This window comes from Salvelinus namaycush, chromosome 19 (assembly GCF_016432855.1).
Source record: "Salvelinus namaycush isolate Seneca chromosome 19, SaNama_1.0, whole genome shotgun sequence".
NCBI lineage: Eukaryota > Metazoa > Chordata > Actinopteri > Salmoniformes > Salmonidae > Salvelinus > Salvelinus namaycush.
The window spans coordinates 46,592,510-46,605,197 of NC_052325.1; the positions used below are offsets into that span (position 1 = coordinate 46,592,510).

The 12,688-nt window shown below is 41.3% G+C and overlaps 1 protein-coding gene across 1 annotated transcript in view; it reads left to right on the forward strand.

Moving 5' to 3' along the window:
* The window catches only part of dachd (dachshund d), a 296,027-nt gene that overhangs the window by 182,105 nt on the left and 101,234 nt on the right, over positions 1-12,688 (forward strand). The window contains exon 3 of the mRNA XM_039014350.1: positions 7,571-7,723. Within this exon, the coding sequence (XP_038870278.1) occupies positions 7,571-7,723 (153 nt within the window). The remainder of the gene's footprint in view (positions 1-7,570; positions 7,724-12,688) is intronic.

The following is a 12,688-nucleotide window of genomic DNA, read 5'->3' on the forward strand; positions in this document are numbered from 1 at the left end:
CTTCAAAAAACTATAGTTTGTTAACAAGAATTTTGTGGAGGTGGTTGAAAAATGACTCCAAGCTAAGTGTATGTAAACTTCCGACTTCAACTGTAAATGTTAGCTACAGAAGATACCATTTCCTTTATCAACTGTTTCCTTCATACAACTGTTTTCCTTTACCCTTTTCGTCGCATGGACCTAGGTTTGCTTGCACCCTTTTCATCTCAGTGATATCTGCATCATTGAATGTGGAATACTGTACTCAAGTCATGTTTTGTTAACTGTATCCGAATTTGGATACAGGGTATGTAAAGAAATAATGCTCTCATAGAGTTTGTTTCGCCCTGGCCCTTTACGTAGGTGAAATTTGTTGATGAGCCTTTGTTCTTTATGTATAACACTGTTTCTAAAAAATAAAATAAATAAATTGCAAAATCCTAAATTAGCTCTGTGACCATAGTACCCTCCAAGCTCACCATTAAGCTCGGGGCCCTGGGTCTGGACCCCGACCTGTGCAACTGGGTCCTGGACTTCCTGACGGGCTGCCCTCAGGTGGAGAAGGTGGGAAACAACACCTCCACTTCGCTGATCCTCAACACAGGGGCCCCACAAGGGTGCGTGCTCAGCCCCCCCCCCCCCCCCCCCATCCTGTACTCCCTGTTCACCTATGACTGTGTGGCCACGCACACCTCCAACTGAATCATCAAGTTTGCAGACGACACAACAGTAGTAGGCCTGATTACAGACAGTGACGAAACAGCCTACAGGGATGAGGTGGGGGCCCTGGCAGATTGGTGCCAGGAAAATAACCTCTCCCTCAACGTCAACAAAACAAAGGAGCTGATTTTGGACTTCAGGAAACAGCAAAGGCAGCACGTGTCTATCCACATTGACGGAACCGCAGTGGAGAAGGTGGAAGCTTCAAGTTCCTCGGCATATACATCACTGACAATCTGAAATGGTCCACCCACACAGACAGTGTGGTGAAGAAGGCACAACATCGCCTCTTCAACCTCAGGAGGCTGAAGAAATGTGGCTTGGCCCCTAAGACCCTCACAAACTTTTACAGATGCACAATTGAGAGCATCCTGTCAGGCTGTATCACCGCCTGGTACGGCAACTGCACAGCCCGCAACCGCAGGGCTCTCCAGAGGGTGGTGTGGTCTGCCCAACGCATCACCGGGGGCAAACTACCTGCCCTCCAGGACACCTACACCACCCGATGTCACAGGAAGGCCAAAAAGATTATCAAGGACTACAACCACCCGAGGCACTGCCTGTTCGCCCCGCTATCATCCAGAAGGCGACGTCAGTACAGGTACATCAAAGCTGGGACATGGAGACTGAAAAACAGCTTATATCTCAAGGCCATCTGTTAAATAGCCATCCCTAGCCGGCTACCACCCAGTTACTCAACCCTGCACCTTAGAGGCTGATGCCCTATATACATAGAGATGGAATCACTGGCCACACTAATCATTTTAATAATGTTGAAATACTTCTGTACTCATCTCATATGTATTTACCGTATTCTATTCTACTGTATTTTAGTCAATGCCACCTCAAAATTGCTCTTCCTAATTTTGATTTATTTCTTAATTCCATCATTTTACTTTGAGATTTGTGTATTGTTCTGATCTGTTAGATACTACTGCACTGTTCGAGCTAGGAACAACATTTGATTTGATAAAATAAGTGTTTCTCTTACATAGAACAGAGATGGCATTGACCAAAAAGCCCTATGATTAATAAATATTTTTACTAATTACATTTCACTCACTTGAAAACAGTTCCAGTGCGGCTTTGTTCAGTCATTACAAATGACATATAAATGAATTAGTGAAGGTCAGTCAATACAGAACATGTGCAGTTGCAAAAACCATCAGGCGCTATGATGAAACTGGCTCTCAAATAAATTCTTCACAGAGTTCAAGTAACATACACATCTCAATATCAACTGTTCAGAGGAGACTGAATCAGGCCTACTAAAGGACACCAATAATAAGAAGAGACTTGCTTGGGCCAAGAAACACAATCAATGGACATTAGAACGATGAAAATTTGCCCTTTGGTCTGGAGTCCAAATTTGAGATTTTTGGTTCCAACCGCCGTGTCTTTGTGAGACGCGGTGTGGGTGAACAGATGGTCTCTGCATGTGTGGTTCCCACTGTAAAGCATGGAGGAGGAGGTGTGATGGTGTGGGGATGCTTTGCTGGTGACACTGTCTGTGATTTAGTTAGAATTCAATGCACACTTAACCAGCATGGCTACCACAGCATTCTGCAGCGATACGCCTTCCCTTTTGGTTTGGGCTTAGTGGAACTATAATTTATTTTTCAATAGGGCAATGACCCACCACACCTACAGGCTGTGTAAGGGCTATTTGACCATGAAGGAGATTGATGGAGGGCTCCATCAGATGACCTGGCCTCCACAATCACCCGACCTCAACCAAATTGAGATTGTTTGGGATGAGTCGGACCGCAGAGTGAAGGAAAAGCAGCAGCAAGTGGGAACTCCTTCAAGACTGTTGGAAAAGCATTCCAGTTGAAGCTGGTTGAGAGAATGCCAGGAGTGTGCAAAGCTGTCATCAAGGCAAATGGTGGCTATTTGAAGAATCTCAAATCTAAAATATATTTTGATTTGTTTAACACTTTTTTGGTTACTACATGATTCCATATGTGTTATTTCATAGTTTTGATGTCTTCACTATTATTTTACAATGTAGAAAATAGTAAAAATAAAGAAAAACCGTTGAATGAGTAGGTGTTCTAAAACTTTTGACCAGTGTGTATGTGTGTGGAGAGTGATTGTGCTGGCATGTGTGTGTTTGTATGCAAGTGTGCAACTGAGACATGGCCAAGATAAAGCAAAGCAGTGCGACACAAACAACAACACAGAGTTACACATGGAATAAACAAAAATACAGTCAATAACACAATAGGAAAAACGTCTATATGCAGTGTGTGAAAGTTAGGTAAGATAAGGGAGGTATGGCAATAAATATGTCATAGTGGTGAAATAGTTACAATTTAGCAATTAAACACTGGAGTGATAGATGTGCAGAAGATGAATGTGCAAGTAGAGATACTGGGGTGCAAAGGAGAAAAAAAAGAACAGTATGGGGATGAGGTAGTTGGATGGGCTATGTATACAGAGAAAAGAGTCGGCCCGAGAATTGAACCCTGTGGCACCCCCATAGAGACTGCCAGAGGTCCGGACAACAGGCCCTCCGATTTGACACACTGAACTCTGTCTGAGAAGTAGTTGGTGAACCAGGCGAGGCAGTCATTTGAGAAACCAAGGATGTTGAGTCTGCCGTTAAGAATGTGGTGATTGACAGAGTCGAAAGCCTTGGCCAGGTCTATGAATACAGCTGCACAGTATTGTATCTTATCGATGTAGGTTATGATATCGTTTAGGACCTTGAGCGTGGCTGAGGTACACCCATGACCAGGTAGGAAACCAGATTGCATAGCAGAGAAGGTACGGTGTGATTCGAAATGGTCGGTGATCTGTTTGTTAACTTGGCTTTCGAAGACCATAGAAAGGCAGGGTAGGACAGATATAGGTCTGTAGCAGTTTGGGTCTAGAGTCTCTCCCCCTTTGAAGAGGGGGATGACCGCGGCAGCTTTCCAATCTTTGGGGATCTCAGACGATACGAAAGAGAGGTTGAACAGGCTAGTAATAGGGGAATATATTTCCATGTGGTCATGTCTCTGTGTAGTACTGTGCATTTTCCAGAATCCGTTCTGGACTCGGGGACTGTAAAGAGACCCCTGGTGGCATGTCTTGTGGGGTATGCATGGGTGTCTGAGCTGTGTGCTAGTCGTTTAAACAGACTGCTCAGTGCTTTGAACATGTCAATACCTCTCACAAAGACAAGTTGTGATGCAGTATTTTGAGCCAGGAGAGATTGATTTGATTGCATGTCATTGATATTAGCTCTCTGTGTACATTTAAGGGCTAGGCGTGCTGCTCATTTGTCGGCCAACTGTAATTTGCCTATGTCCCTCTTTGTGGCACTTGACCATATGACTGGGCAGTAGTCCAACAAAAACTAGGGCCTGTAGGACTTTTTGTTTATAGCAATGTAAAGAAAGTAGAGCAGCACTTTATCACGGAACGACCTATCCCCGTCTTAGCTACCGTTGCATGTATATGTTTTGACCATGACAGTTTGCAATCCAGGGAGTTTACACCAAGCAGTTTAATCTCCTCAATTTGCTCAATTTCCACATTATTCAAAAACATGCGTCCTGTTTGCAATAAGTCACATAATAAGTTGTATTGACTGACTCTTTGTGCAATAATAGTGTTTAAAATGCTTTTTTTAATGACTACCTCATCTCTGTACCCAACACATACAATTATCTGTAATGTCCAGTGGTGGAAAAAGTACCCAATTGTCTTACTTGAGTAAAAGTAAAGATTAATTAATAGAAAATGACTCAAGTAAAAGTGAAAGTCACCCAGTAAAATACTACTTGAGTAAAAGTCTAAAAGTATTTGGTTTTACATGTAGTTAAGTATCAAAAGTAAAAGTATAAATCATTTAAAATGTCTTATATTAAGCAAACCAGACAGCACAATTGTCTTGCTTTTTTAATGTACGGATAGCCAGGGGCACAGTTCAACACTCAGACAAAATTCACAAACAAAGCATTTGTGTTTAGTGAGTCTACCAGATCAGGCGCAGTAGGGATGACCAGGGATGTTCTCTTGATAAGTGCGTGAATTAGACAACTATCCTGTTCTGCTCAGCATTCAAAATGTAACGAGTACTTTTGGGTATCAGGGAAAACGTAAGGGGTAAAAAGTACATTATTTTCTTTAGGAATGTAGTAAAAGTTATAATAATAGTTATAATATTAATTGTAAAGTAATGTAGAGATACCCCAGAAAACGACTTAAGTCTTACTTAAGTATTTTTACTTAAGTACTTTGCACCACTGGTAAGGTCCCTTAGTCGAGTAGTGAATTTGAAACACAGATTCAACCACAAAGACCAGGGAGGTTTTCCAGTGCACTCACAAAGAAGAGCACCTATTAGTAGATGGGTCAAAACAAAAGCAGGCACTGAATATCCCTTTGAGCATGGTGAAGTTATTAATTACACTTTGGATGGTGTATCAGTACACCCAGGCACTACAAAGATAAAGGCATCCTTCCTAACTCAGTTACCGGAGAGGAAGGAAACCGCTCAGGGATTTCACCACGGGGCCACAGAGTTTAATGGCTGTGTTAGGAGAGAACTGAGGATGGATCAACAACATTGTAGTTACTCCACAATACTAACCTAATAGACAGAGTGAAAGGAAGGAAGCCTGTACAGAATCTAAAAGACACTTTGTCATTATGGCGTGTTGTGTACATCAATATAATCTATTTACAATTCAATCTCTAACACAACAAAATGTGGAATAAGTCAAGGGGTATGAATACTTTCTGAAGGCACTGTACACACGCATACCCACACACACACACACACATACAACAGCCCCCCGCCCAGAAATAATGGCATGCCATTGCATATATGTTTTCCTGAGTCCATATGTTCCTATCAAAGCACACGGTGACGTCAATACAGTGTTAGTTGGGAGAGATGGAGCCAGCAACACGTTCATAGCAACCACATGTGCAGAACAACATCTCGTCTACATGTTAACCTGCTGAAAAGCTATTTCATGTCATAAGATGACATATTTACCAGCCAGTGGGGGGAACCGGCTACGTAGAGTTACATAGTCACGTTGTGATGTTGTTAGCAGCATGAAAAGCTATTTCATATCATATTTACCAGCCAGTGGGGGGGAACAGGCTACGTAGAGTTACATAGTCACGTTGTGATGTTGTTAGCAGCATGAAAAGCTATTTCATATCATATTTACCAGCCAGTGGGGGAACAGGCTACGTAGAGTTACATAGTCACGTTGTGATGTTGTTAGCAGCATGAAAAGCTATTTCATATCATATTTACCAGCCAGTGGGGGAACAGGCTACGTAGAGTTACATAGTCACGTTGTGATGTTGTTAGCAGCATGAAAAGCTATTTCATATCATATTTACCAGCCAGTGGGGGGAACCGGCTACGTAGAGTTACATAGTCACGTTGTGATGTTGTTAGCAGCATGAAAAGCTATTTCATATCATATTTACCAGCCAGTGGGGGAACAGGCTACGTAGAGTTACATAGTCACGTTGTGATGTTGTTAGCAGCATGAAAAGCTATTTCATATCATATTTACCAGCCAGTGGGGGGAACCGGCTACGTAGAGTTACATAGTAACATTGTGATGTTGTTAGCAGCATGAAAAGCTCCTCATAGAACATGGGACTGGTATTTTGGGTTTCGGATATTTGTCATTCTTGTGTTCCATGCTACGCCAACATGTTTTCTGTTCAGGTATTTATGTTTTGATACGGTATATAATACGTTTGTAATTAAACATATATACACTACCGTTCAAAAGTTTGGGGTCACTTAGAAATGTCCTTGTTTTTGAAAGAAAAGCATATTTTTTGTCCATTTAAAATAACATCAAATCGATCAGATATACAGTGTAGACATTGTTAATGTTGTAAATGACTGTTGTAGCTGGAAACGGCAGATTTTTTTATGGAATATCTACACAGAGGCCCATTATCAGCAACCATCACTCCTGTGTTCCAATGGCACGTTGTGTTAGCTAGTCCAAGTTTATCATTTTAAAAGGCTAATTTATCATTAGTAAACCATTTTGCAATTATGTTAGCGCAGCTGAATACTGTTGTTCGGATTAAAGAAGCAATTAAACTGGCCTTCTTTAGACTAGTTGAGTATCTGGAGCGTCAGCATTTGTGGGTTTCAGCTACAATAGTCATTTCCAACATTAACAATGTCTGCACTGTGTTTCTGATCAATTTGATGTTGTTTTAACGGACAAAAAAAATGGGCTTTTCTTTCAAAAACAAAGGCATTTCTAAGTGACCCCAAACTTGTGAACGGTAGTGTACATATAGTTTAATTCTTGATTTATATACTGTACTTATTCAGTATGTAAAATGTTGTATGTATGCGTGACTTGTTCTCTTATCTCTTTGACCTTCCGACAACACATATAGAACGTCTTCGGGTTATGTTCAATGTGTTCTGTGTGATGCACTTTCTTTTGATGCGCGCACATTTTGTTATGCTGTAGGACACAGACAGAAGAGTAACAAGAAGTGTGTGACAGAATGGCAGTGGGACTGGGGTACGCAGGTGTATATGTGCTGTAGGAAGTTGCTCTAACCTCTAGACCAGGAATAGGCAACTAGATTCAGCCATGGTCCGAGTGGATGGTCGGGGGCCTTGAACATGATTGTAATAATTTCTACACAGCAAATTGCCCGAACACTTTATGATGAAGTTCCATAATAAATCATTTATATTTGTAAATGCTTGTTGCTCATTAAGTGTGAATAATTCCTAAGATCATTCACACGATGTTTAGTATATAACCTTTTTGAAAGCCTTTAAAAAAGATGCCGATCCTTGTTCTAGACCAACTAGCATTCTAAGTGTGTATCTAACTGTGTCCTGTCCTCTCTGGTGCGGTGTGTCCAGGGCTGACGGCGGCGGCGGCGGCAGCTGCCAACGCGGCCATCGCCGAGGCCATGAAGGTGAAGAAGATCAAGCTGGAGGTGATGAGCGGCTACCGCAGCAACGCCAACCAGCATGGGGCCGATGGCGATAACGGAGATCTCAGCTCCGGCGTGGGTGAGTCAGTCAGTGTGACCTTCACACACACAGATGCACGTGAACGTGCGTACAGGTGCACACACTCACACAAAGACATGCATCCAGATAGCAATGCAGGTATGAATGCAGACGCTCAGACGCACGCACGCACGCACACACACATGCATAAGCAAGGCGAGGATCACAGTTTGCAGATCTCAGCTACATACAGCTTGTGTTGAAACAATGCTGTACATTTGTACAATGCCACTCCAAGAATCAATGCACCCGTACAGTAGCTGTCAAGCTAAGGTACTGGATTCCCATCATACCTATTCTTGCAAGTGTGGAGCACAATGTAGGTAGTTCAGAGAATACAGGTCCAGTTGAAACATCTACAAACTATTTTTGTTTTCCTTTTATTTATTTATTTGTCCAACTATTGTGCATTTTAATATAGAGCTAAACACATTGTCTAAGTCTTTGTAAGGCAATGGTACATTCTGTCTCTGCTGCACTGTAAAATCCAATCTAAAAACAACACAGAGATTGTTAAATACTACATTTAATCCATAAACACTGTATCCCAAAGCTATTCGCCATTAACTCAGTCTCTAATTTCTTTAATTTAATCATTGCTTTTTCAATATGTGCCATTTCAATTAATTATTAGCCCAGAAATACAGACAGATTTAGCTAATATTGCCACCGAGCCACTTAGTGTACTGTGGAAAATGATAATATAGTGGTGAATTATTATGAGCCCATTACAAATTATAGGATCCATGTAATCCCTAAAGCTTTGATTCGCTAAATAGTGTTTTCGATTCACTTACTCTTGCTAAGTGTCTCGATTCATGAATACATTTCGACAGAAGTACTAAGCAGTATGAACAAAGAAGCACAATTCTTTAAAAAAAAACGTTGTACGGTTTTATTTGATCTTTTATAAACAATACAAGACATACACATACAAATGACAACATCATACAAACATCAATTACATCACACCTGCCCAGACTCACTAGCCCACACCCCCCCATCTCCAGCGCCCACATCACTTTCCACTACATGGCCTGAAACGTCACCATTTTGTTTCTCTCCGTAGCCCACGCGGTTTCAATATTGAAATAATAGATTATTTGATTTTTCCATTGTGTTAATAATGACTGATTGATTTCCAGGTTTTTAGTATACATTTTATCAAGATGAGTGATGAGAAGAGAATTGTCCTGTCCACTGGGTATCTCACTACACCCTCCTATGTCATGTCTTGAAATATGCAGATAGATGGATTAAAAATACGTTTACATTATCATACTTCTGACACCCAACGCTCTAGCTTCGCCCACGACTCCCAGACTTGATAGCGTTCCCTGAAAGCATGGATTATTGAGTCATTATTTGTTTTACACTTATGACATGACTCTGCCGTTGTGCTGTAGAATTTGTGAATTGTGTCTCCTGTATAATACATTCTATACATTAGCTTATACCGGGTTAAGCATAACTTTTAATTAACCGTAATTTCGTTAGTTATGCTCCAACTTTCCCTCCATCTACATTGGTCAGTCCAAAATGACGTATTAATTCTGTCATGGGAGTCATTTACGGTTTCTATGCCTTTCGTTTTCCATGTGGACCAATTTATCAGTGAATTGTGAAAAGCTGTCCAAGGATTGTTCCAGAAGGTTGTGTTTCTAGGAAGAGATATTGGTGATTGTAGAACACGTTTCATTTTCTTCCGTATTGTTGTAGTGTTGTTAACTATGAAGCTGTTCATGTCCTTAGCTTTGTCTATGAAAATAGACACGTAAAAAGATTCTGGGAATGAGCATGCACATCTTCAATATGTACCCATTGTTCCTCTTTAGTGCATTTAACTACGTCCCAGGTAAAAGCCTTGGGTAGCGAGTTTATACACTCCGAGTCTGGAAGGTTAAATCCACCCTCAGACTTAGGAAGATGTAAAATGTCTGTAATGATGACTGAGTATACTTTTTTAAAGAATGTCTTCGGTGGGGCAATTGTTATTACCGAGAATAAATATAAAAACTTTGGGGAGCCATGCTATTCTGAAGAGGTTTATTCTACCTGTAAGATTTTTGGGAAGATTGTTCCATTTAATTAGATCTGCTTTCGTATTGTTGAAATGGGATAAAGTTATCTTTATATAGCTGTGTGTTTGTTGTCACTTATTGAGTATCCTAAATATTTGGTATTTGTTGTGGTCTACTGAAAGGATTGCTGATCTGCTTTTGTACTCTTCGAGAAGCACAATTCATGAGCTCTGAGGTCATCAATCCAAGAGAATAGACCAATAGAAAGAAAGAGAACGACAAATGAGAAAACAAGGCTATGAGATGACCAAAATCAAGAGAAATGTGAATAAGAGCTAACAAGAATGACAATGGAGCTAATAAGAAACTCTTTTATCTTTTTACAATTTCAATTGAAACCTTGAGCACATGGCCTGCCAGCCACGCATAAGAACGCACTCCCTGAAGAATTATAATTCTGTTGAAGGGAGCAGTGGTGTGTGTGCGTGTGTACATGTCTGTGTGTGTGTGTATGCACGAGTGTGGATCCGCATGCATGTGTGTGTGTCGGTGTGGATACGGGGGCCAGGGCATTAGCTCCCTGAGTGAAATATATGGCGGTGACGCCTCTCGGCCCCATCCGCAATCAATTGGATTATTTTCCTTTAATATTTACTCACAGCGATGAGATGCTCGCGTGCATGGTGATGAACAGTCTGCCACTGGCATTTGAAGGTGACCTGTCACTGTGTATGGACAAATCTCTCGCTCGCGGAAATGTAGAAAATAAATCATTCGGGGCCTAGGCAGGGAGACAGACATTCTCTCTCTCCATCTATTTCTCTCTTTCTATACCCGTCTCCCTCTCTCTCTCTCTCTCCTTCCTCCCCTTCTCACTTACTCTCCCCGGATTTAAATCGCTCTCAGACGTACGATTTGAATAAATGCTTTGTTTCGTTAAAGCAATGGCTTGCTGAGAAAAATAATGTTTGGTACTGAAGCCGTCCTCATATTGATTACTGGGTGACAGACATGTCTCGTGTGACAAGGTGTCCAGTAGAAGTCATCTTAATCAGTGGTTCTCTAACCTCTCCTAGGGGACCCCCGGCCTGGTGTTGGATCTATTCCAGAGACGGTACACTTAATTCAACTCATTATGTCAATCAGCTCGTTGAGGGCTACAACAACATTGTGAAACGTCTGGGGGTCCAGGGTTTGAGGGTTTAAGGACAGGGTTTGAGAACCATTGATATATGGCCCTTGTATAGTTTCTTTAGATGGACAACGGAGAGAGAAATGAATGTTTAACCAACATTTATGAAGGGACAAATCAACATTCCTGTAATGTTATGGCCTACAGTAGTATAGTCTGTTCAGATGGACTGCGGAGAGAGAGCATTTTTTAAAAAGGGAAAGCAACATTCCTTCGATGTTCCTTCAACATTATGTAGTTAGTATTCTCTCTTCAGATGGGCCAAGGAATGAGAGCAACATTTAAGCAATGTTTAAAAGGGAAAGCCAAAGTTTCTCCATCATTTAAAAAGGAAAAAGCAACATTCCGTCTATGTTTAAATTGCTAGTTGTACATAAAGGTTTGTTTGAATAGACCGGGAAGGGTCAGCTATTGTCAAATGGAATTTCTCCTCAGATACTTAACGGGTTAAATGAAGTATGTCACGTTCCTGACCTTGTTTTCCTTTTGTATAGTTGTGTTTAGTGGGTCAGGACGTGAGCTGGGTGGGCAGTCTGTGTTGTTTGTTCTATGTTAAGTGTCAGGTTTAATTGACCTTGTATGGCTCTCAATCAGAGGCAGGTGTTTTACGTTTTCCTCTGATTGAGAACCATATATAGGTAGGTTGTTTCACATTGTTTGTTGTGGGTGATTGTCTTCCGTGTCTGTATGTCTACCACACGGGACTGTTTCGTTTGTCGTTCGTATATGTAGTCTGTTCCTGTTCGTGCGTTCTTCGTAGTTTGTAAGTTCTCAAGTCAGGTCTGTCTACATCGTTTATTTGTTTTGTAGTCTGTTATAGTGTTTTCGTGTTTCGTCTTACTTTAATAAACTTCATTATGTCATATAACAACGCTGCGCTTTGGTCCAATCCCTACTCCTCCTCTTCGGACGAAGAGGAGGAGAACGACCGTTACAAAGTAGTCATGTTTGTGAAGGGATCTCTTTTACTGAAAGGAAACGTATTGCGTTAAAACAAAAAAGTTACCTATTCCACTGTAGCATTAATATGGCGCCAGAGAACAAGGCTGACGTTTTACGTATTCCGAACCAATTGTGCTTTTTTGTTTGTTTCTTTGCGCTGTTTATCTTATTTTAACTTATAACTTACTGCATTTCAACAATTCCGAACCGTCTCTTATGACCGAAAATAATCTTTGGAAAGGTTAAACTACCAATGGGAAACTGTCGTATCTTTTGCTTCACGGAGTCGTGGCTAAACAACCACATTATCAACATACTGGTTTGGTTATACGCTGTATCGGCAGGATAGAACAGCGGCATCTGGTAAGACAAGGGGCGGCGAACTATGTATTTTTGTAAATAAAGGCTGGTGCACGATATCTAAGGAAGTCTCGAGGTTCACCTGAGGTAGAGTATCTCATGATAAGGTGTAGACCACACTATCTACCTAGAGAGTTTTCATCTGTATTTTTTGTAGCTGTCTACATACCACCACAGACAGAGGCTGGCACTAACACTGCACTGAATGAGCTGCATTCTGCCATAAGCAAACAGGAAAACGCTCACCCAGAGGCGGCTCGCCTAGTAGCCGGGGACTTTAATGCAGGGTATCTTAAATACGTCTTACCAAATTTCTATCAGCATGTTAAATGTGCAACCAGAGGGAAAAAAACTCTGCACCACCTTTACTCCACACACAGAGACGCAGACAAAGCTCTCCCTCGCCCTCCATTTGGCAAATCTGACCATAATTTTATCCTACTGATTACT